This window comes from Amblyomma maculatum, chromosome 3 (assembly GCF_055883805.1).
Source record: "Amblyomma maculatum isolate TAMU_Amacu chromosome 3, ASM5588380v1, whole genome shotgun sequence".
In the NCBI taxonomy this organism is placed as follows: Eukaryota; Metazoa; Arthropoda; class Arachnida; order Ixodida; family Ixodidae; genus Amblyomma; species Amblyomma maculatum.
The window spans coordinates 7267738-7294241 of record NC_139346.1 but is presented as its reverse complement, the minus strand read 5'-3'; the positions used below and the strand labels follow the sequence as shown (position 1 = coordinate 7294241).

Below are 26504 nucleotides of genomic sequence, written 5' to 3'. Positions count from 1 at the left end.
AAATACATGTAAAGCCAAGTTATTCTGCCCCAAATTGCAGCACAGTTGAAATGTCAGCCCAACAAACATTCACATCTGTTCGAAGGCTTTGTGCATGTGCTCGCTTTTAAGAAAGTGTTGGCATACATAGCATTCATCCATCTGAAATCATCTGTCATCATCAGACAGTGATGACAATGGGCTTGCAAAGAATGCTAAGTCTCCATCTGCAAGCCTACCTTACCTCAAACCTTGAAGTACTACTAACCTATATTCCCCATTTCATAACATCTCAGTACACAAAAAGTAGCAGTGTCGCTATATACTAAGACCAAAGCTCACAACCCGCAGCATAATTTTATATTGATGTATTTTTTTCAAAATCGTTCTTTTGTTGTTTGCTGCTATGCTCCCTGCTGAAGCCACCTTCACATGCATTAAAGTCCGCATTCACCATGAGCATTTTTTATTTTTGCCAATGCCATTTCACTTAGGAATGGCCTTGTGGGTAACAATCGCATGCTTTGATCACTACAACAAGCTTGTCACTAGGCGTAACCACAGCAACATATTTGTTGCCACAGCACATTTGCATAGGTACGTCAGACCAGTCAAGGCTGTACCACAATGCTGAAGTGTGAGCTTACTGTGTTTAATTTTGATTTGATCTTCAAGGAGCAGGAGGACAATGTTGCTATGTGGTTCAGGTGTCCAGACAAATGTGGATACGGTGACTTTCCTATAAGTAAACACAAAATGTCTGCATGGGACTGTTGTTATGAGGCCTGATACTGTGCCTTTTCTTTCCTATAAACCAACACAATATGTCAGCATGGGCTAGCCACTGACCTTCAGGGAGCCACAGGACAAAGTGTGGTTATAATGTGCCCTCCTTTCCCCAAGGCTTAAAGTGTAATCTTGGCCATTTGACCTTTAAGTGACCTTTAATCTTTCAAATTTGGAGCTGTGAAAGGGGGTGGAGCACATGATTAATCAGGTGACATGATGTCGCAGCATCACGTAATGGAAACAGCCGTCAACCGATAAGTATAAGAACAAAGAGCACCTGAACTCACAGCGAGTCATGGATGCCAGTGGCGATGATGTTGCACTAAGCCAATGCCAGTTAAATCAGACTACAAAAGAGTTCTGCCAAGCATAACCATGTTCTGAAGCTTTTGCCAAATACCAATGTTCAACTATGCTAAATCTCTGCAGATTTTTTGTTAAGTTGCAATACCTGCCAACCTGATGAGATAATAATAATTGGTTCACAGGAAGGGAAAGGCACAGTATCTGTCACACTTGTTGCTGTGGACACCTGTACCATGCTGTAAGGGAAGGGAGGAAGGTGGGAGTTAAAGTGGAAAGAGGAGCTGTAGAGGAGGGCTACACAGTAATTTTGACCACCTGGGGATCTTAATGTGCACTGACATCGCACAGCACATGGATGCTTGTTGGTTTTGTCTCCATCGAAACGCAGCCGCCAATGGTCGGGATCGCACCCATCAAATCAAATTTAGAAATATTTGTGCTATCTGGAGGGGAGGCTGCTCATTGAGGAGGCAGTGTCATGAGTCCTGATCTAAACATAATAACAAGGAGCAGCAGCAAAGCATGACATGCGAGTCCTATATAGAGATGTCTGCATGCCAGTGTTGAGTATCTCCCCAAGCTTCCACAGCCGATCGAGTTTAATGTATCCCCCTTGCACGGAATTCCATCCATGACCGTTGTTGGTTGCGATGGCTCCAAAAGATGAGCTATCACGCTATCATCGTGCAGAGAATAGTAAGATTGAAGGCACGGCCAGCCGCTTCTACATCTACTACGGCCACATGCATCTGCCAACCGCTGACGAATTTGCTGCCTTCAAGAAATGACCACCACGCCACCACCAGTCAAATTCGGCACGGCATTCTTACACAGCATTCTCTCGCCATCTGATTTGAGTAACAAATGAGTAAAATGACACTGCTAAAGCATTTATTTTTCTATGGTTCCTTATAAAATCATGAAGAGGTCAAGACTTGGAATGGATCTTTGTACAAGACGTATTGAGTGCCAGAAGTTGACATGCCTACAAACACACATACACACACCACACCCCATCCAATTCTGAATAAAGTTCACATAGACAGTCACTCTATGGACACCATCACTTGGTTTTGATCTATGAGCACAGCTCAAAGTGGCGAGCCTTGTGACACTGGTGGAAGAAGTTGAGCACCGTGCTTGGGTTGCAGCATCCTATTGCGAGGCTTGCTGTAACTGCACACCTCTGACGTCACCATGCGTGGCAGATGGGGGACTGCTCTGCACTGCACTCAAAGCTTCGGCCAAATTCGGGGAGCTGCCGCAGTGCCTGCAGCACCCTGCATGCAGAGGCACATACAACTCTGGTGCTGTTGGGCTGGCAAAGCTGCTTCCGGGACTGTCTGCCTATAATGAGCACCTTCGTTTGCAGGAAGCAGGCTGGTTGTAATACTGTTCATGCTAAAGCCACTGGCTTTATTGCTGCGTTTCCCACTGGAGATGCAAACAGATTTACCTACTCTATTGGTTCTATGTTGTTTGAGACTGACAATCACTGCTTGAAGGTTCTGTGTTGGCTTTAAACTGAGTGTTACCACAAGCATTTTTTACTTCCATGATGGTCAAGCACTGCTGCCAAGTTCTTTGTGGGTGCAAGTCAGCCCAATAAAGCCCATTTCAGTGCCACACCAGTCTGTTTGTCACCACCATGTGACAATATACAGCGTGCTCAGTAATTATATGCACCTCACTGAATGCTGCTCTCAGCTAAACAGATGGATTGTTCAAGCTCAAATTTCATACGAAAGTGATGTTTGGTCGACAGCATTGTTTGATGTTCTTGCCTGATTTGATCAGAAGTACATTTGCATATATACAGCTGCTGTCTTAGCAATGACACCAGTGGTGCCATCTTCTTATTTTGTTTGCAGCAACTGTGCCATAGAGATCTCTGGGAAAGAAGGCAGGGAAGTGGGCAGAGTTGTTTCTAGAAGGCTCTTTCTCAACTGGCTTATTCCTAATAATCAGCTAAACTTGATTTGACCAAAAGTGCATTAAATATCAACTGTTTGTGCGTTACAATAAACCGTTTTAATCTTGGAACGCAGCAGTGTGGTGGTGGCACTGGTGCCATCACAGGGACAGCAGTTTGTGCCTTGTCATCACCACAGACGAGGTGAACATGCTGATTCACCTGATCGAATTGTGCAAGTACACCCAACTAATTAGTATAAAAGACTATTGCCAACAAAATGCCAATTCTGTGCAATAGTTGGGCTCAAATAATTCACCACTTTAGCATGAGAAAAGCATCCTACATGTTGCATATAATTGCAGAACACACAGTACAAGCCCCACCGCAGCAGCTCAGTTCGCTCGACTAGTCAGCCAGGAAATGAAAGCAGTGGAGGTGAGGCAAAGGGCCCTCCACAACGGCATCTCTCATAGTTTATGTTAAACTTTATAAACCAAAGTTCACTAGCAGATAAATACAGAGCACATAGCATATTGTCTGTGTGATATCCACCCTTTTTCATTGGCATGGCCAAGTATTCCAGCCAACTGGCACATTTTCATGTGTTGCAATCAATGGGGACCAATTAGGACCACGCGTTTAGACTTAATGCATCACATGATGAAAGGAAGCAGCGATTGAAATAGGAAGGGTGCCAGGCAGAGAGACATGATCCCTCACAGGATTGGAGACAGTAAGAGCTAATAGACAACACCTTAGCGATCCACTCGACTAGCTCTGCAACAGCAGGTCTAAGAACAGGTATGCAGAAGTCAAAAGTACAGCTGCAGTTTATGATAGGCGACGATGCACTGCAAGTGATGAATGAGGAAATATGTCCAGGAAATATGTCCAGGAGGAAATATGGCCACAGATCCAGACAACAAAAGGGAAATAACTACAAGAATCATCTTGGGATAGAGTAAGCTCTATCCCAACTCAGCAACTACCCTCGAATTGTGGATGGCGGCTTACCAATATCAAGTATATAGCAGCTGTATCTTACCGGTACTCACCTGTGGGACAGAAATATGTGGTCTAAGGAAAGGGTTAAACATAAATTGAGGGCAACACAGAGAGCTATGAAACGGAAAGTGGTAGGCGTTAGGGCCAGGGTGTATTAGTCTCAGGTAGGTTGGACACACCAATCCTGAGTGGATACAAATTTTGCGAAAGTGCAAATGTGGCTATGGTGCACACTAAATATCTCGAGTGTTATTGTGTTCCAGCACCCTCCCCGTGCGAGAGCATCTGAGTTTTCTCCCGACGTCAGTCACGTGATCTCGCTCTGAACAGATCTTTGCTAGCCGTCAACAACCAAGCAGAAGGGCCGATTGTGGACTATGGAGTTTCAACTCTCATGTGTCCTTCTTCAGTAAGACCGGCACAGATGCTTAGATATCTGTTTCTAGATTCGCACCACGCTGTTGCCCCTCCTGCTGTGGTTTACTCTTGACCTCGACACAGCCCCAGTGAAAGCAGGACACAGCACCTAAACAAAACATCCACGGTCCTTAAGTTTCTTCGTTTCTCAATGCAGGTGACACAGCGGCGGCACTTTATGGCGCTGTCAAAAGTGCATGGTCAGTTGATCATAGAATCAACTTCTTGCTCACAGTTAGAGGCAGCATGTTTTCTGGAGAAGCAAGGAAGCCACATATCGAAAACTTGCACTCTACTTGCGAATAACATGATATTCGTTCCAGCCAGCAAGTGCAAGCAAAACAAACTTCAGCATTACCGAATTCGTGATCCAGAAGCGTAGCAAATGCCTCAAGCAATGATCAATTAACTTGTATGTTAGAATGATAATTTTATATACATTTTCTACCTCTTTACATTCTACCAATTTTACATCTTAAACGTGGTACATCATCCAAAAAACAGCGCGAAAAAACGGGGACAAAAGGAAGAAACCACAGGAACAAGCGCTGATTCTCAACTAAAGTTTAATCGCAGGAAACACGTTTATACAAGGAACAGAAACAATAAAACACCAAAACCAGAATGCACGTGTTACTATGTGATATCCAGATATGCAACCTCGCAGTCATGCAGGAGCAGGGAAGGTTTGCTGACACACAATCTTTCTTTCTTAGCCATATTATACACCTCGATCAACTGGTCGGGGTGTTTGTACAAAATGTCAGTAAAATGCAAGGACGGAAAACAGGATTGACACTCACGGCAATGATCAATTAGATTAGTGGAGCGATTAGATTCTAATGAGTTGAGATGTTCTCTGAGTCATGTGTTAATACATTGTCCCGTTTGCCCAATGTATATCTGACCACAGGACAAGGGAATTTTATAAACTACCCCTTTGGAGCACGGCACAAATCTTTTGTGTTCAACAGCACGAGACGCTACAGATTTATTAGGATTGCGGGACTTATTTTCAACCACTGAACAAATTTTATTGAGATTATTAGGGGCCGAAAAACAACATCAACTTCATACCTATGAACCACATTTTTAAGACCATTTTTGACTGAAGGGAAGGGGCACATGTGTTGGAATTACGCACCACGGGCCAATAAACCGTTGCTGAACTATAAATCGCATCATTCGAAGGTAGTGAAATGTGGAATTGTTGTTTCATCATTGTCTTCTGCGTTGTCAAAATCCTGTCACCATGCTATGAAACAAAGTTTCGATAACCAGGCTAAGAGATTTAGGGAAGCAGGTTATCCAGCTGAGCTTGTAACTTTGGGTTGCAATAAAATAATTAAAAAGCTTAAATCGCCGGCATTGCTGCCGCCTTCACAGAAAAAACAGAAACGGAGAAAGTTCGCAGTCCTTCCCTATGTACATCGCCTTTCTCAAAAAATGGTCTTAAAAATGTGGCCCATAGGTATGAAGTTGATGTTGTTTTTTCGGCCCCTAATAAGCTCAATAAAATTTGTTCAGTAGTAGAAAATAAGTCCCACAATCCTAATAAATCTGTAGCGTCTTGTGCTGTTAAACACGACAAAATATTTGTGCCGTGCTCCAAAGGGGTAGTTTATAAAATTCCCTTGTCCTGTGGTCAGATATATACATTGGGCAAACGGGACGATGTATTAACACACGACTCAGAGAACATCTCAACTCATTAGAATCTAATCGCTCCACTAATCTAGTTGATCATTTCCGTGAGTGTCAATCCTGTTTTCCGTCCTTGCATTTACTGACATTTTGTACAAACACCCGGCCAGTTGACCAGGGAAATCATCGAGGCGTATAGTATGGCTAAGAAAGCAAACCTTCCCTGCTCCTGCGTGACTGCGAGGTTGCATATCTGGATATCACATAGTAATACGTGCGTTCTGGTTTTGGTGTTTCTGTTCCTTATATAAACGTGTTTCCTGCGATTAAAATTTAGTTGAGAGTCAGCGCTTGTCCCTGTGGTTTCTTCCTTTCATTCCCGTTTGTTCGCGCTGTTTTTTGGATGATGAATCACCAACTCGCCCGCTTAACTATCCTGTTAAACGTGGTAATTCAACATTTAAAGATGCTAAACTAATTATCTTGAAAGTATTTTTTTATGTATCATCACTTCACCTTCAATTATAGCCGGTTAGGCTGGGGCCTGGCCGAGCTTGGGCCTGTAGCATAGGGCCATGTCCAAGCTCAGAATTTTGGCCCATGTACACTTCTAGCAGAACACTTGGCAAACTCCTTGTCGCGCTAAAGAATAACTTCAGCAATGTTTCTCTGCTGCCTGTCATTCTACTCGCGTTCTCACGGATGATTTCTCCAATGGAAGAGGAGAGGAACCACAGCTGGTGTCAATGGCCCAGCTGCTTGCAAGACTTCATACCATGGCATACAACAAAGCGAAGGGGAGCTTTTTTTTTTTTTTTTCAAGTGCTGTCTGAAGCACAGAAGCCATTAAAAATGATTTAAAAAATGATCATAAGTGCCTGCTTTTTTAGTGCATTTTCACCAGAAGGTTTACTTGGCTGGCGACCAAGCCAAACACTGTTGAAAAATGCTGTTTGCATTTAGTTTTCGTTGTGCAAGTCTGTCATACCGAGGCAACACCCCAGCAACCTGAATTGTTTCTAAGCTCTGTGCTGTGACGTAACAAGCTGCTTGGAAACAAATTTGTTGGCAAACAAGTGTCTGCCTTGTTGCCAAACATGTTTTGTTCATGTCGCTGTTGTGTACCCGCAGTTTGAGCCGGACTTAAACAGCAGAGCAGATCAGGTATATTATAACTGAGATCAAGAAGCAATAGGTCTACAATGATATCTTGCCCTTGCACTATTCTAAGAGAAGGTAGCGAAAGAGAAGGCAGCACATTTGGAAAGTACTCAAACATCATCACTAGCAGCTTACCAGTATCACTCAAGAGGAAAGTGCATAACAGTTGTATCCTACCGGTACTAACCTACGGGGCTGAAAAGTGGAGGCTACCCAAGAGGGTTCTACTTAAGTTGAGGACAACGCAGAAGGCTATGGAAAGAAAAATGGTAGGGATAACGCTAAGAGATAGGAAGCGTGCAGAGTGGGCCAGAGAAATAACTCAAGTCACTGACATTCTAGTGAAAATCAAGAAGAAATGGGCATGGGTAGGACATGTAGTGCGAAGAGAGGATAACCAATGGTCGCTTAGGGCAACAAACTGGGTTCCAAGGGAAGGAAAGCGTAGAAGGGGGCGGCAGGAAGTTAGTTGGGCGGATGAGGTTAAGAAGTTCGCAGGGGTCAAGTGGATGCAGCTCGCACAGAACTGGGTTAATTGGAGGAAAATAGGAGAGGCCTTCGCCCTGCAGTGGGTATAGTCTGGCTGATGATGATGAAGAGAACGTAGGAGGTGGTAGGCAGAGGACAGTGTCATGATGACTTTGCCTGGACAAAGTAGCTAGGCAGAGAAGAAGAACGAATGAGCTGCTACACAGCACGGAATGCAGGTTCTTGAGAAAAGGGTATTTCTTATTGTTCTTTATTGTCTACAGGCCGTGCCTGTCCAGCAAGATAGCATTAAGCGGCATGGCTGGTTGCTTTGCTGCTATGAAAAGTTATGCTCCCCATGCGCAGTGTCATCAAAGGGGCTAGTACATATTGCATCAAAACAGAGCTGCCATATTTTATCAGCTAGAAAGAGACCAAACAGCAAGATTTTCGCGAATATAGACAGCATTGGACTATCTATCGGACTATCCCAGTGGCAGCATTTGTACAGTAATGACCCAACCAGTATGGGTGTTCATTAAGTGCTTGGAATATATTAGTAATACCATCACTGCATCATCTGTTGCAAGTATAACTATTGAGTTGCAAACATTGCAAAGCCCAATCCACACAATACAGCACTTACCTGAGCCTCTTGGGTGCCGTGGAGCTAACAAGGCTCCAGATCTCCAACCTCTTCAACTGCACCTCTTCACACATGGACTGCAGGGAACAGAGTTTATGCTCAATGCTTGGAAACACATGGCACAGAAGCAGCCCCACACAGTTGGTGGAGAGGCGAGGCCCTGCTCTATTTATAGATGAACTCAATATAACAATTATGAATTATCAGCTACATCGAACTCTTGGTAAATATTTTTGTCAAACACATAGCTTAAACTTTATACATGGATTATACTGTTATGTATGTACAGGGGGCACTATCAGTTATATTATTTCATCTGTTTTATCACATATGCACAAAGGGAGAGGGTGGACAATGTCATCACAAATATGGACCAGATAGTCAAAGTAGCCGAAGAATTCTATACTGATCTCTACAGTAGCCAAAGAAGTCAGGACAATAATGAGATTGGCGGTAGGAAAAAGCAGTCAGACGTTCCGCCAGTGACGAAGGACAAAGTTAAGAAAGCATTAGAAACTATGAAAATGTGGAAATCAGCTGGAGGGGATCAGGTAACTATAGATTTGTTGAAGGACATGGGGGATATCGTGCTAGAAAAACTGGCCACCCTGTATACGCAGTGCCTGGTGTCATCGATGGTACCGGAACCATGGAAGAATGTAAACATTATCTTAATTCATAAGAAAGGGGACACTAAGGACTTGAAGAATTACAGACCAACCAGCTTACTGTCTGTAACGTATAAGGTATTTACCAAGGTAATCGCTAATAGAATCAGGACAACCTTAGACTGCAACCAAGCAAAGGATCAAGCAGGTTTTCGGAAACGGTACTCTGCTATCGATCATATCCATACCATCAACTAGGTGATAGAAAAATGCTCAGAATATAACCAGCCCTTATACATAGCATTCATTGATTACAAAAAAGCATTTGACTCGGTTGAAACCTCTGTGGTGATGCAGGCATTGTGAAACCAGGGGGTAGATGAGCCGTACGTGAAAGTGCTGGAAGATATATATAGTGGCTGCACAGCAACCATAGTTCTGCATAAAGAAAGTAACAAAATTCTTCCCATAAAGGAAGGAGTTAGGCAAGGGGACACAATCTCCCCAGTACTATTCACAGCTTGCTTAGAGGAAGTATTCAGAGACTTGGAATGGGAGCAGTTAGGGATAAGGGTAGATGGAGAATGCCTCAGTAACCTGCGATTTGCTGATGACATTGCCTTGCTAAGCAACTCAGTGGATGAACTGCAAATAATGATTGATGACCTAGACAGGAAAAGTAGAAAGGTAGGCTTGAAAATCAATATGCAGAAGAATGTTCAACAGCCTCGGGAAGGAAAAGCAATTTACGTTAGGTAGCGAAGCACTGGAAGTAGTAGGCGAATATGTCTACTTAGGACAGGTAGTAACTGCAGATCCGTACCATGAAAAGGAAATAACAAGAAGAATAAGATTGGGATGGAGCGCATTTGGCAAGCACTCGCAGATTATGACTAGCAGCTTACCAGTATCACTCAAGAGGAAAGTATACAACAGTTGCATCTTACCTGTACTCACCTATGAGGCTGAAACGTGGAGGCTAATCAAGAGGGTTCTACTTAAGTTGAGGACAACCCAGAGGGCTATGGAACAAAAAATGGTAGGGGTAACATTAAGAGATGGGAAGCGTGCAGAGTAGGTCAGAGAAATAACTCAATTTACCGACATTCTAGCAGAAATTAAGAAGAAGAAATGGACATGTGCAGGACATGTAGTGCGAAGAGAGGGTAACCGATGGTCGCTTAGGGTAACAAACTGGATTCCAAGGGAAGGAAAGCGTAGCAGAGTGCGGCAGAAAGTTAGGTGGGCATATGAGGTTAAGAAGTTTGCAGGGGTCAAGTGGATGCAGCTAGCACAGAACCGGGTTAATTGGAGAAATATGGGAGAGGCCTTCGCCCTGCAGTGGGCATAGTCAGGCTGGTGATGATGATGATGATACATGGCACACGAAAAAACACAAAACGAAACAGGTTCCCTCGGGAACTAGTCATGGGTAAAAAAATCCAACGCAGCAACACGTGTCACTCATCAAGGAAAAAACCCGGGAAGAAAACATTTGTCATTAATGCTGCATGGCGGAAGCTAAAAAATCATGCTCACAATCTTCCTGGATATAAAAGTTGTGGGTAAGAGAGGGATGGGTGAAGTCAGTACAGTTACATCACAGACAAGTCACATCACATCACGTCACAGTCATATCGCGTAACATAACAGCAAGATCATAGCCTTTCGATCAGTCCTGTGCTTTTCATAAAGCAGAGCAGTGCCTCGGAGGCCTTCACCACAGACGATCACCGTGGCCAGGGACATAGAATCTTAATTTCAGTCAGCGGGCGTCTATCGAGATGCTCCAGCACACGGCATAGACATTGTCTTTCCTCACTGTATATGCAGCACTTACACAGAATGTGGCCTATAGTCTCGTCACACCCGCAGTTTGTACATGCAGGGCTATTTGCCATATCTATCACAAAAGAATAAGAGTTTGTGAACGCTACATCAACCCACAGGCGGCACAGCAAAGTTTCTTCATGTTGGGGTAGGCCAGATGGAAGCTGGAGCTTCAGGTCGGGGTCCAGGGATTTTAAACGGCAGTTCGCAAACTGGCCAGAATTCCACAAGGAGAGCGTGTATTCCCGCGCAAGTTCGCGAAGCCTGCCTGCTGCGTCTGCCCTGGAAAAGGGGATCAACACACAATCACTGTCTTGGTGGGTTGTTCGTGCGATCTGGTCCGCCCGTAGATTGCCCGCTATGTCGCTGTGTCCTGGAAGCCATTGGTAGATGATGTCATATCCTCCATTTATGACATAGTGATGAAGTTGTCGTATTTCTGCAACGAGTTGCTCACGGGCTCCACGGCGAAGAGCCACTTTTAAGGCGGGGGTCCCACGGTAGCCATCTTGGAATTTGTTCAAATTCTGCCACCAGGCTACGCCACTGATTCAGGACTGAGAAAGTGCCTATTGGCCTTGCCCCCAGTTGGCCGAGGGACCCAACCTTTGCTTTGTAGAGAAGCTTTCTTTTGTTGGAGGGTGGGTTTTCAAAGCCCCATTCTTCTTCCCGCCGTGCGCAGGAGGAAGCGTTCACCTGTTCTTAGCTTGACTACAGCGGATAGCAGGACTGCGGGGTGCTAGCTTGCCTTACCACGGCTGAACTTGAACGGCGACGCGAACCGCCGCCGCTCGATTCGGCCATGACCAAATCTGCGTAACGTAAATGAAAAGTACCACCTCGTTTTGTTGTTGTTCACTGTTCTGGATAGAGTGGAAGCTTGATTGAGTTGATGATACATCGTCAACATATGTTCACGATAGCTCAAGTGGATACCAAAAATGGAAAGGTGCAATATGATGGAAGATATTTATTTGGCCCTTGTATACTATACTTTGACTCACAAGAGATTTGCACCACTGCGAAAGGCAGGGGCTCCCTGGCCCATTCAAATGTGCACTGTAATAAGTAATTGTGCTCCGACACACCCCTCGAATCGGCAAGGGTGACAGTGGGAGCACAATTGCCTATTATAGGTGGTGTGGATAGTGGTTATTCAAACAAAAGGAAGGAAAAGAGTGCTGCCGGCCGCTTCAACTGCTATCTAAAATCTGAAGCGCCCAAGCTGCAGCCGGCGGGAAAGCAAAATGATGGGGAGAGGAAAGCGAGGGGAAGTGCAGAGGGGAGCTATAGCAAGAAAGTACAGGGGGAGCTTTGTACATTAGTTACAAAGTACAAAAAAAGGGAAACGCGTTTGCCTCGCTCGCGCGCAAGTGTCCAAGTGCTCTTGGTTCATGGCGCCCCAGCCTTTCGCAGTACTAAAAACATTTTGTGAGACGAAGTGTACATCTTTGGTGGTTTCGTCATGAACTCTGGCTGAAATCGACACCTGTATTGTCTTTCCTTTGACAACCATCTTTTGAGCTGTTATCACTTTTGAAGTTATAGCATTTATAGTAGGATATTCTTGCGAGCTCTCTGGCGCAGAACTACTTTTATCAAACGTTATTGCAAATAATAAAATTGCAATAAAGTCGGTTTCAATCAACAGTAATCATTTTTTTCTTTAGTTCGGGCTTTTCTAACCATAGAAACTGACGTTGGTAACCTAATGAGCTGAGAAAAGGGCGATGGCCAATTTCATTTTACCTTAGAGAGGAGAGTCGGCATTGCGAAATAGGTGTGAAATACCTACAAAAAGGGTAAGCACCACGCAGCTGCCGCAATGCATTCAGGCTAAATTTTTGGGGAAATGAATTGGAGAGGGGAGGGTAGCAGGCAGTTATGAGGCAACGTCGCCAGTAGAAGCAGGTTAGTTTCGCACGCGCGTTAGACCGCTCCTTCTCGATCCTTCCCCTTTGAATCTCCTCTGTACTCTTCATTGGTTAGAGGTACGTCTTTGCTGCATTGCGAATCCAGTGTACTTTCTATATATTTATTTACTTATTTATTTATTCACTACCAGCCTCACCTGCTTTCATAACAAGCATAGAACGGCAATCACTCGCGCTAACCACGGTACAATGCATAACTGGCTGCCACTGAGGCATTCTTTGGAGTCAAAGGATTCGTTTCTGTCGTATGTGCAACAAAAGAATAATGCAAGACGTCCCTTCGGTTACTTACTGCCCCTAGAATTTGTCCGGACATGTACTTCCTCGCGCTGCCCTGATGTGGCCATTTGGCGAGCTGAACAGCTTTCTTTTTTTTTTGTTTTAGAGCCCAGCTCTTTGGCGCCTGTTCCTGCGTTTCGCGTCGCCGTCTGCGTTGTCCCTCGTAACCAGCTCCGCAGCCAGGGCAGCGCACGCTCCTGCCACCATTCGCTGCTGCGTGTCCCCCCCCCCTCCCCCTACCTTTTTCCTTTGTGGCGGCAACGGTGTTTTCCGGTGTAAGTGGATCACGGTGCATACATCCTAAGCCGAAACGCAGAGCCACGTTGACTTGACTCGCTAGCGGCGTCAGCGGCATCAGTCAGTCGCTGCTATCTCTTCGCTGCGCAACGCTCCTACAGGTCCACACGCTGCCTTACGCGATCTCCTGATCCACAAAGCTTCCTTCATGACAGTCAAGAACTGTTAGTGGAGTGTTTCTTGAAGAAATACGTGTGAAAAATAAAATAAAGAAGTTGTCTGTAACTGTACATACATGTCTTGCTCGAAATCTTTGCCTCAATCTATCGAAAAGCTGGAACAGCCAATGAGATACGCTGAAATTTCGCATTAGGAAGTAACATAATCGTCCGTAATTTTTCTGTTGTAATAAAAGAAAAAAAAAAAACGATTTCCTTCTCATAACGCGCTGACCGCTTTCTTTTTTCCCTGGGGGGGGGGGGGGGGGGGGGGAGGTGGAGGCATTTCCATTGAAACACACGAGGCTATATAGTGTTGACGGTAAGCCAACCGCCCCTCCCCCTCCCCCATTTTTGTTTTTATTTAGAATAGCAGCTTGGGCATGTTGGTTATGCATCTTGAGGTAACAGCGCGGAATGTGGACGGGAGCACAAGGTCAGAAGATGACACAACGAATAGATTAATGTTTTAGATTGAGCTCCTCGTGCTATATACAGCAACATGAACAGGTGGGCTGAAGGCGAATGCACCAGCGCTGGTAGTAAGCGTACATTGGTAATGGTACTCCAGCTATAATAACTACCGCGAGCTGTAAGTCAGTCTGCGCTCTTGTTGCGACATTTTTAGCTATAAGGTGCGTTAAAAAAGCGGGCTGCCATACTAGCAGCACTCGAGAGCGTGAGTGCAGCATGATATTTCTGAAATATATGCAAAATATATGTAATGCCTCCCTGAGGGGTAATGTAAATAAAATAAATAAATAAACATATTCTGAGCAATAAGGCGACCAGAAAAGTGAGACATCACGAGCAGTTATCTAAATATGCGCCATTTTGCAACTAGCACATGTGTTTCTTGACAATGATTTCATAATTTGAAATTTACCAGCCCCGGAATTTTTTTTACATTTCTGGGGATCGTACAATAAGATACCCTTGTTAATTCATCTGCGGTTCCAATGAAGAAGGGGGGGGGGATCGCCTTATTTAGACAAGTACTGGCGAACCTACACTGTTTGCAAACATTGTCCCCACGAATGTGTGAAGGGTTTGTTTCATCATTGATGAAAAAAAGAAAACAGCCCGAGGAAACAGTATGGAAAATCGAAGAACTGACAAACATGGCTGCCAATCCTCACATTCCTTCTGTAGGTAAACCCTCGTAACTGCCATAAATAAAGCGGGTACTCCAAAGCACTTTCCATGCGCCGCGACGTCAACGCCGCTGTCACGGCAGGCGTCGCAAAAGGGGAATGCACCTGCATGTTCGTGGTGCTGGCTCGCTCACCTTCTCGCGCGGACTGAGAAAATTTGAAAACCATGAAGAAAACTATTCTGTGAAGAAAAGAAGCAGGGGGAGCTAAGTGGACTTCAGGACGAGAAGACGAAGTAGGGAACAGCCGCGCGGTCCCAACCCCTCGCTAGTTTCCGACGCGTCTAGCACGCACCAGATATCTGGCAGAGACAGATCACAGCATCAGAGCTCGCGATGCACGCAGGCGCTGCGTGCATGCGCAGACCGGCTTTGGCTGACGCGTGCGACGACATTAGCGCAGCAGTGCAGGACGCATGTGTGTTTGGAGTCGGGGCTTATGTATTCTAGTAGTTCCCTTCACCCCACGCCACTTCTACCCCCAACATGACGCAATTTTGGATGTACTTTGGGTAAGTGGTATGCCTTTATACTTTCTTCAATCGCCACACTGAGAGAAAAAACTTGACGAATGCTAAGCAGCACAGGCATCGGAATGTGTTCATTTTCATGTTAGACAAAACATTTTCCCAGTGCATGCCCAGATTATTGTGGTCAATTTTGGTCAATCTAGTCTGAATTTACTAGCTTTTGTAGGCTTACAAAAAGCGGCTGTAAGCTTTAGGCACACTGTCTCTCTGCAATGCTGTTTCTTGGGCTAGGTGGAGTTTGCTCATTTTGACAAAGTGCAAAAAAGAGGCAGGGATGGTCGAGAGACATGGGACAAAGCGCTTTGCCTGTCCCTCGTGCCTGTATATTTTTAGCCCTTGTCCAAAATGACCAGTCCCTGTCTGTCCTTCTCTCTTCCTCTATCATGAGATCAGTCATGGTGGCAATTCGTAGACCTCACCCCAATGTATTGTTGTTTCACTATGCCATGCAGCGTTCCAGCAGGATTAGAGTTGAACAATGGCAGAGCTGGTTCAGGGCCACTTGTTGCACCTAACCCTTATCCTCCTGCTTTTTTTGTCCACACAAGAACTCCTTAGAATGACTTTGCAATCAGTCGGCTGAAGTATGCTCGTGAACGTTCAAGATGCAAGTTGATAGACCCTTGAAGCAATTTCTCTAAACCAAGAAAATGGCAGATGCTCCGAATATTTATGCAGTTTCTTCTGCGGCGATGCTGTTTCAAGTCATTTTGTTTTTTTGAACATTATGGTTCCATTCTCTCCCATTTATTTCCAATTTTATCATTGCAAAGGAGTGGAAATTTGCCTTCCTATCACTAAAAAAAAAAAAGTAGTCTGCAAGGCGTGGTCGCCATTTGTTATCTGTGCACAGCAAAAATGGGTGATGTTCGCTACACGTGGGAACGAAGCTATAGCGATAACTCGACGCGGTCAACTGTGGGTTTCACCGCAAGGTCTCGACATATAGCAGTCTACATCGAATTAACGTGGTATTGTTATCAAAAATCATTTCGAAACGGATTGAAGAGGTTCAGCACAGTTCGGGAATGTGCCTTCGTGCAAGACTCAGGCTCCTATCTCCTGAGGGAAGCAACAACTGCTGCCTTGGTAGATCTTGCCGCGTGTCTTCTGCATGTTTGCTTGGAATTGCTTTCGCACTGTTAGCTGTGCTACTACGCTTACATTTCTGAATCTTTTTGAGTAAGACCACGTGGCTCCTTGATGCTAAGCAGTAAGGATTACAACTAGCGTTAGTTTTTGGTTTTATTTTCTTTTACTGCTTTGCATGTTTGTTATCGGAAATGCTTTCAGTAAAAAAAGAAAAATGCCGCTGGTGACCTCGACGTCAAAACTGCGCGTCGAATCAGACTGTCATGTGATTTCCGCTCCACACATCGTCGCATATTTCATTTCGGTGGTGTCAATAACAATAATAATAATAATAATTGGTTCACAGGAAGGGAAAGGTGCAGTATCTGTCACACTTGTGTCTGTGGACACCTGAACCGCGCCGTAAGGGAAGGGAGGAGGATGGGAGTTAAAGTGGAAAGAGAGAAAGAGGAGCCGTAGTGGAGGGCTACGGAGTAATTTCGACCACCTGGGTATCTTTAACGTGCGCTGACATCGTACAGCACACGAATCGACATTCAGCCATTTAGAGGCAAAAATTCTGAGCCTCCTCTACTTACTTTATTAAATCCAACTGACGTGTTCGAAGGTGTGAAGAAAACGATGTCCTATGTCAAAACCAAACACGACGTTTATTTACTTTTTTTTTTCGGTACAAAACCGGAATGAGGTGCAAGAAACAGCCAAAAAGCTTGGAATTTCACCGCGATGACTAATCGGGGATGACCATGTGCGCCCGTAAAGGGAGGCTGTCATTGTGCTAATAAATACGTTCGATTTTTTTCATTGCGGCAGTCTAAAAACAGTGGCGATGTGCATGTGCCGCGATGGATATCAGTACTCTGTCCTGCACGACCGCCCGATACAGACGCGCTTCATTCCGTCAACCCACCACATGCACTAAATGTCCACGAAAGCGTTTACGGTGCATTGCATAATAATAATAATAATAATAATAATAATAATAATAATATTAAAACAGACCCCTGGCCTTGAAACATGAATCCACGGCTTCGAGGCTTACTATTTTGAGCATAGCGTAGACGCACAGAGAAGTAGAGAGTGCCGGCTGCGCACACGCATTACCCCTACTTGGTCCCACTAATGCCACTGCGTGTGCGCCGAAGGAATCCGGTAATTCGGTTTACATGTAGGCAAGCACTTTTCTCTTGTCACAGTGAAATGCGCTCAGCTGCCCTCTCAGCGTCACTTTGTTTATGTTACGCTGTCTGCAGTCAAAACTTCTCTCTTTCCACGCATCGTAATGCGGTCAACTGTCCCACCTTTGCGAAAATGTCCATACATGCTTTGTAAGTGACCAAATACAATTAGACAGACGTACAACGGCTGTTACGTTTCATTATCGTTTCATTACGGTGATTATCGGTGATGACGTCTGGTTTTTGATTATCTATGAGCACATATTTGTAATGTTTATAAGCATGAAAAGCACTGAACCAAAACAGTGTACATTCTCATTTCAGCTAACGCTCGACATTCGGTTCAGCAGCGTCGAATTCCTTCGTTTCTTTTTTTTTTTTTTTCCATCTGTACTCCGTATGCGACGTCGTCCTTTTGCAGTTGTATTTCTTGTAGCGGCTGCGAAGCTACATTCAAAACGGTGCTTTCCGAGAGGACAGCTGCACCTAAGCACACGTGTGCCACTGAAAGCTCTAGGGAACAGAGCACGCACCAACGAAGATGTGAAGGAGACAACCACTCGATACCGCTGACCGAAACTATTTCTTTTGGTCTACTGTCCTATTCCTTTTTCGGCCAATATTTGAGAGTTGCATGACGCACATAACATCTAAACGGTGGATCATACGTGTGGCACGCCAGCTGGCGTATCGTGATGTCACGTGCGAGCATTTTGCCAGCACACCATGCAGCATAACGTGGCGATATCCGTAGCACTCACTGTCAAACACATAATGTCTAGATTTTGCGAGAAATATCACTGGACCAACTGCGTGCACGGATGAAGAACCTCGTCCAAGCAACCTGCAATCTGTCAAGGCATGTCTTAATTTTGATAAATTTGCACTTTTGTCGCCAGCCAAAAAGCAAGCCCGAGACATGTAAATTTACCGGAAGATTCTGCGCATTCCGTTTGGTTTTTGCTAGCCGTGTCACTTGCTATCCGAGCCTGAAGCGCCTAGCGAAATACGAATGCGTGAGGGAAAAAGTACAAGGCCAGAAGTGTATTCAGAAAAGCACAAAATAGCGCAAAGGCTCCCCTTTCTCACTCTTTCCACTTTCACTCCCACCTTCCTCCCTTTCCTTATGGCGCGGTTCAGGTGTCCACGGAGCAAGTGCAACAGATACTGCGCCTTTCCCTTCCTGTGAACCAAACAACCAACCAACCCCTCAGCGATTGGGCGTGAAGGTTAGCGGCTTAGCACTGCAGGCGAGCGTCCACTGTTCGCACACAATGCAGGGGTGCAAAGGGTGATGCGGTGACCATGTGCAGGTTCTTCGTGCGTGCGAATAGCCCCTGCATAAACCACAGTGTGTGCGCGCAATACATGTGCACGCACGCAGTGTGCGTGTCATGTCTTGTCACCTAAAAAAAACTTTCACTCCGCGGTCCTTCCCTAATGAACTGTTTGTGTTTCCACTTTGAGTAGATGGGTCTCCTTGTGCTAAGAACCAGTGGTGTCTCGCACCACGTTCTCGATCGAGTGGTGCCTCCAGGTATTCATTCATTACTTTCACTCCACTGACACTCTCTGCTTTCCTCTAGATCATGAATTGTAGCCTCTGCATCAGGTGAGAGAGTTGTCGAAATTCTTCCTCTATGGAATGTTTGAAACCGGATCTGCTGCAGAAAGATGTTGTTTCGACAGGCAATGAATTTTTGAAAAGTGTGACACTCACCTCACAAACAGCAATGCAAATAGCAACAAGCAAAACACTTCACAGCACAAAAGTAGTATAGGTGGGTTGCAGAAACCTAGAAGTCAGCAGAGCAAAACCCCTTCACCATGGCAGCCAAACCTGTTTTGAGGGCAGAAGTTGGGTGCAGCGCAGAATACTTCTATGTCCAGCCTGATGTCATGCGCAAATGTGTTGAGCAGAATTCCTTCACTATTGAGAGCCTGGAGGAGGTAGGGGCAGGGGAAGTGTTATGAATGGCACTCACAAACGGAGGGGTTCTTAATCCCATAATTGCGACAAGAAGAAGAGGGGTGCAGGAAATGGACGTGGCCATTATTGCCACAATAGACGTCTCCTGCACTGCACCTTATTTCTGCCCCCAAAACAGGTTTGGCCGCCATGGTGAAGGGGTTTTTGCACTGCAGAGAAGCTGACTTCTAGGTTTCTTGACTAGCTTCAATACTTTGAAGGAGTGTAGTCACGCGCGCCTCTGAACTCACAATTTCGCTGCTTTTACCTAGATGGCGCTAGCAGTAGAAAACCTTTAATGAGCGAATACAGGTGAAAATACTAATTATCACCATGGTTTGTGCTTCTTATTTTAACTTTATTTTACAGTAATACAATAGTAAGGTTGAAAGTTGGGCGAGTTGAATCTGGTTCATTTTGAAGGTAGCGCTAAAAACGAGGACCAAGAGTAGAAGGACACAACACGAGCGCTCGTGTTGTGTCCTTCTACTCTTGGTCCTCGTTTTTAGTGCTACCTTCAAAATGAAAGAGTAATACAATATTAAAACGAAGCCGACTCAAACAAGGCTCACGTTGTTGAGTATGGCGGCCTTCTCAATTGAATGTCGTGTAGGAAAAATTGATTATATTTGAAGACTCAGTATAATCGTGCAAATTGTATAAAGCGCAATTTGCGCTTATTTTCACAAAGAACTACTATTCTAGTTTCGCCATGCATGATTCGTAGGCTGTAGAATGAGCGGTTTTTTTAGTCAAGCTATGCGATATGAGGCAGTATTACAGAAATCTTCAAACTGGAAAGGTAATTAAAAACGAACTAGCAAATAAATTTCGATGAAACTTCGTACACTCAACTATTGTAATGTGCGCCCGAAGTGGTAAACATTTTACTGCTGTGCACGTTGATAAAGCGCAGATATTCGTGCCCAAAATAGCCAAACTTTACCATGTTTAAAAGGCTGCCGATCAAATACTGATTAAATTAAAACTAATTACGCATTATTTTACCGAAGATAAATACCCATTCTATGTGTAGGCCAAAGGAAACTGTTCTAAGTGCAGCAGTTTCTTCAGCAAATTAATCCGAAGTAGGGTATATCAACGACGTTAGCGAATTTGTCATCTGCAATACCACCTCTCATGCAGTTGATAACGTTGGCACACTAAAGCAGCACACATCATTTGATAGAGCGTATATTAAGCTTTCGAATGATGCCTACATTGTGATGTTCGAAAAAGAACAACGCGCAGAATTCTCACGCAAACATTGCCTAAAATGGCACATTCGCGCTGCCGGAGTGGGACCCCCGCCTTAAGGCTTGCAGGGCTGCTTTTGAATCTGTGAAAATAGACCACTGCTGAGGCCTTTGCTGACTGATATGCCTAATTGCGACACGAAGAGCGGTTAGCTCTGCGGCTGTTGAAGAAGTCCGGTGAATTGTCCTTTTATTTCTGTAGTAATTGCGGGTAGGACCATGGAGCCTGAAGAACTCACGGCCTTCACTGAACCGTCGGTGTAGACGTGCATACGATTTGCGTAGTGCTCATGGAAGTATCAAGAGTGACTTGTTTTAGTTCTGTCGGCGATAGCTCGACCTTCTTCCTGATGCTGGGTATTAAAAGAAGCACGTGTGGTTGATGCAGGCTTCATAGTGGAGAGGTCGGTCTAGATGCAGGTGTAAACTGAGACGGCAGAACAGGGCGATGCGCATCAACGGTGTCTGTAAACAATGTATGCGGCCTGGTAATAGGAAGACTGGCCAAATGATGGCAGGAAACCCGGGAGATATATCGGAAATGTGCCCTCAGGCCGTCAACTGTTAGGTAGGTAGATATGGGATGCTCCTGTGCAATTGAAATGGTAGCAGCCATAGAGGCACATTATGACAATCCCAGGCAGGTTTGAAGAGCTTGAGCTTGAACGCTCTGTAGAATTCCTATGTTGGTCTCCTGATATTTTTAAGTGCAGGTGAGCTGTACCTGTTGTGGGCGCCACTGACGGCAGCACCCCAAGCGGCAAGCTAACCAGGCGGACCGCCGGGAGACCACGGCATGGGCGACCGCGCCAAGCAGAGCGAAAATGGGCGCCATTACCTGATGTATAAATAAACAGGTTTGCTTGTTATACCGGCTACGTCTACCACATGGCGGCAGTGGCGGGTTAACCAACGCAGCGTGACACCCAGAAGGACAACGAGCCCAACGTAAGCGGCCGCAGCGTCATGCCAGACACTCGCGGCGCGAACGAAGAGCGCGCGAGCAGCACTCCGAGAATGACGTTCAACCCGCTCGCCGTGGAACTGCCGACAAAGCTCGATTTCCGCAAGCCCGAAGATTGGAAACGATGGCACCGCAGGTGGGAACGCTACCGACTCATCTCCGGTCTGACAGGACAGGACGAGACGACGCAAATCAACACATTACTCTACGCCATTGGCGAAGAAGCGGAGGACGTGCTCACTGCTTTGAAACTGACAGACGAACAGATGGCATCATACTCCGCCGTGATCGGAAACGTCGACGCATTTGTGACTGAACTGTTCAAAATGGCCGAAAGATGCGATTACGGAGCTCTCGAAGACGAACTGATTCGGGACAGGCTCGTGGTCGGCTTGCGAGACATAAAACTCAGCGAGAGCCTGCAGCTTGACGCAGAACTCACTCTCGAAAAAGCAATCACAGCTGCCCGCAATTCAGAGAGCGTGAAACTTCAACACAAGAAAATTCGCTCCATCGAACAGCCAGCTCTTGACATGGGAGAAGTTCGCGGCCAGACAAACGTTAAAACTCGCCGGAACGAAGCGAACGTGCCTTTCAAGTCGCGCCCTCAACGTACACACAAGACGAGAGACGAATGCTGCAAGTGGTGTGCTGGTTGAATGACCACACGAAGACAGTGTCCCGCGATAGACAAGACGTGCAACCAGTGTGGGAAAAAAGGCCACTACGCCCGCGTCTGCATATCTAAGCCGAAGGACGATACCTTGAGTATCCGACAACGATCAAAAGATCTCGGAGAGCTATATCTAGGCGAAATCAAAGTGGGAGGATTACTGCTACCGTGAACAACTTGCCTTTTACCTTTAAGGTCGACACCGGCACGGATGTGACTGCAATCGCACACGACCAGTACAACAAAACCGTCATGGGACCCATCAAGTCAACGCAACAGCTGTTGATAGGCCCAGGCCAGACAGCGATAGCCACTGTTGGCTACATCGATGCAACAGTCACCTGGCGCAACACTGAAGTCCAAGAAGCAGTCTTCATCATCAAAGGATTAAAAGAACCGCTGCTCAGTCGACCAGCTACAGAATCACTTGGGATTCTACAGCGCCCTCTTGAGCTAGACGAAACCCTTGCACAATCAACTGATGTCCCCAACTTCTTGGCATCATACCCAAAGCTAACGTCTGGGCTTGGAGTCATGAAGACTGAGTACCGCACCAAAGTCCAAAAGGATGCTGAGCCATACGCAGTTAGCTATCTTAGGTGCGTGCCTCTTCCACTGCTTCCACTTGTGAAGAAAGAACTAGAAAGGATGGAAGACTTGGGAGGCATCCAGAAGATCGAGCGAGCAACCGAGTGGTGTTTTCCAATGGTTGTCGCACGAAAAAAGAACAATGAGCTGCGCATCTGCGTGGACTATGGTCCACTCAACCAACAAATAATATGCGAACGTGTGCTCATGCCTACAGTGGACAAGTATCTTGCAAAATTAGCAGGTGCAACAGTTTTCAGCCAATAATGGCAGCGTTTGGGCAAGTTGGTTAGACATGTTAAACCTGGAAAGCGCATAAAAAACACACGGACAACAGCAAGAGACAGACACACGAGCGCTTACTTCCAACTGATTTTAATTTCATGCGAGAAGCAGAATATATGTACACTTGAGATCACATGAGCATGCGAAGGAAAAAAACTCAAACAGGAAAAAATATTATCTGGCTGCACAACAAAAAAGGTGGGCATTTGAGCATTCATTGCCTCAAGTGCAAAAGCAAGAAGAACTGTCGTCCTCTCTTTCCTCAATGTGAAGTTGTTTGTAAAAGCAAGTGTAAAACAACGCGCGAAATTGTCGAGGCAATTGAGATAGCACGAACTGGCGATGATTGTGTAAGTGGTGCGTCGATTTTGCTGTCTGAGAAAGAGATTGCATATCTTTCATCTTTTACATGTGCAGCCAGATAATATTTTTTCCTGTTTGAGGTTTTTTCTTCGCATGCGCATGTGATCTCAAGTGTACATATATTCTGCTTTTCGCATGAAATTAAAATCAGTTGGAAGTAAGCACTCGTGTGTCTGTCTCTTGCTGTTGTCCGTGTGTTTTTTATGCGCTTTCCAGGTTTAACAAGTTTTCAGCCGCCTAGATGCACGAGCAGGGTACTGGCGGGTGCCACTGTCCAAGGACTCTCGCGAATACACAACCTTCATCACACCAGTTGGCAGGTTCCAGTTCCTGAGGCTTCCCTTCGGAATCACCACAGCGCCAGTTCTACCAACGAGAAATGCTCCGTGTGCTCGAAGGACTAGATGGTGTGAGTTGTCTACAAGATGACATCATTGTCTCAAAGAAGACAACTGAGGAACACGACACCAACCTACTGCTGGTGCTGAGGAAGCTGGAAGATGCAGGTGTTACCCTCAACATCGACAAGTGCTCCTTTTGACAAACAGAAGTAACATTCTTAGGACAGAAGGGTAGATACTTGGGCTTGTTGGTGCATGATCAAAGGGAACAAAATGTAGCGCACCAAGACAAGGACAGAGAAAGAAGACATACACAGCGCTAACTTCCAACTAATGTTTAATCAAGGAAGAAAGCATGATTTTATACCACCGCATATCACATGCGCCAAAAGAACATGCGCTAGCAAGTCATATCAGCCAGATACGCAATCTCCTTTGGCAAAAACGCGACAGAGGGCTAGGCTTCGTGAGCATGGCCGGGATGTCAGTAACAGGTGTGGTAAAGGTTTGTCGGCTCATTGCCGTGTTTGCAATTGTATTATTCTCCTCAAAAAAAGTATGGTTTTAAAAGTGCACAAAAACCGGCTAACGCGTGAAATAGTTGAAGCTGAATGGATTACTCTTTTGAAAGATGATTGTATAAGTAACCCTTCTGTCGCGTTGTTGCCAAAGGAGATTGCGTGTCTGGCTGATATGACTTGCTAGCGCATGTTCTTTTGGCGCATGTGATACGCGGTGGTATAAAACCATGCTTTCTTCCTTGATTAAACATTAGTTGGAAGTTAGCGCTGTGTGTGTCTTCTTTCTCTGTCCTTGTCTTGGTGTGCTACATTTTGTTCCCTTTGATTCTTAGGACACGTCGTAAACTCAACAGGAGTCAGCGCCGACCCGGAAAAGGTCAGGGCCATAGTCCAGCTCGACCCACCATGTGATGTGTCAGAAGTCAGGTCTTTGTTGGGCTCTGCGAACCACCTAGTGAAATTTCTTCCAGAGCTAGCAGACTTTACGAAGCCTCTCAGAGACTTGCTCCACCAAGACGCCGACTGGCACTGGGGCCCAGCTCAGCAGCAGAGTTTTGACAAACTCAAGCAAGCTTTAAGCAGGACGCCGATTCTCACTCACTACCGCCTCACACGGTGTCTGCGGATGCTTGCTCATACGATCTTGGGGCTGTACTTCTACAGCAGTCGCACAAAAAGCTCCCACCTAAGGCATATGCATCACGCTCCCTTACGGATAGAGAACAAAGATATGCCCAAATCGAAAAGGAGGCACTGGCAATCACATGGGCTTACGAACATTTCTGCAAATACCTGCTGGGATCAACCTTTCACGTGGAAACGGACCACAAGCCGTTAATACCGCTGCTGACGACTAAACGACTTGACGAGCTGAGTCCTTGCCTTCAACGTTTCAGGATGCGCCTTTTGGAGTACGACTACACCATGTCCCACACTCCCGGCAAAAAGCTGTACACAGCTGACGTTCTCTCCCGGAAGCCATCTGGGAAACCAGCAGACAAAGAAAGAACTCTCGAGAGTGCAGTGCGCGAGTTTGAAGAATTAGCACTTGAACAGCTCCCTGCTTCAAACCAAATGCTGGACAGAATCAGGGCAAGCATCCAGTCAGACGAAACACTTTCTAACTGTGCATGAGCTGTCACCTGACCTGGAAAGGTACGTCGAGGTGGCTAGTGAGATTTCGCTCGTTGATGGTCTGCTATTCAAAGGCGACAGAATAATCATCCCGCCAGACATCAGAGTAGAGGATCTGGAAAAAGCTCCATGCAGGCCACTTGGGCACAACAAGGTGCCGAGCGAGGGCAAGAGAATGCATATGGTGTCCAGGCATAGGCAAGCACATTGAAGACTATGTGGAAAAGTGTCCAACTTGCAGAGAGCACAGAAAGCCAGAAACAGAACCCCCTTGCCAGCACACCCTTGGGACACAGTCGGCATGGATCTCTTCACGCTGGAGGGGAAAGAGTATGTTGTAGTAGTAGACTACTACTCCCAATTTTTCGAGCTAGAACAGCTGCCGAGGACAGCTACAAAAAACATGGCCCTAGTCTTGGAGCCAATGTTTGCACGGTACGGTGTTCCACGGACAATACGCACAGACAACGGGCCGCAGTTCACTTCCACAGTGTTCAAAGAACTAGTGCATCACCGGGGAGCCTCACACACAACCTCAAGCCCTTACTACCCGCAGAGCAACGGTATGGCTGAGAGGGCTGTGCAGACAGCAAAGCAGCTTTTGAGGAAGCCTTCCAACATACACGAAGCGCTGCTTGCCTACAAGGCCACACCCAGCTTGGAAGGGTTTTCACTAGGAGAACTCTTAATGGGTCGTCGTCTGAACACCACAGTACCAACCACTTCGAAGCTGCTAGCCCCGAAGCGGGACGACAGCGAATTCAGACAAAATAATGAAGCCTACAGAGCTCGTGCAAAACGATCATATGACACCCGGCACAAGGTACGGAGCCGAGAGCGCTTACCACCAGGCACAGCGGTGCGCATCCTTGCTGGAGCTGCGTCACACGGCGTGGTAACACAGCCAACATCAAAACCAAGGTCCTACGTCGTACAAACCGACAGAGGACAAGCAAGACGTACAGCAAGACACCTGTAACCGTTGCAAGGCACGAGCACCACAAGAAGTGGACGTGTTTGT

The 26504-nt window shown here is 45.8% G+C and overlaps 1 protein-coding gene across 1 annotated transcript in view; it reads right to left on the bottom strand.

Annotated features, from left to right (window-relative positions):
• Positions 1–513: 513 nt before the first annotated feature.
• LOC146194177 (endothelin-converting enzyme 2-like) overlaps positions 514–26504 on the bottom strand; it is a 300553-nt gene continuing 274562 nt past the window's right edge. The window contains exons 16-17 of the mRNA XM_084597281.1: positions 8331–8407; positions 514–2354 (exon numbers count right to left, since the gene is read on the bottom strand). Coding sequence (XP_084453407.1) covers positions 2267–2354; positions 8331–8407 — 165 coding nt within the window. The 3' untranslated portion in view covers positions 514–2266. The remainder of the gene's footprint in view (positions 2355–8330; positions 8408–26504) is intronic.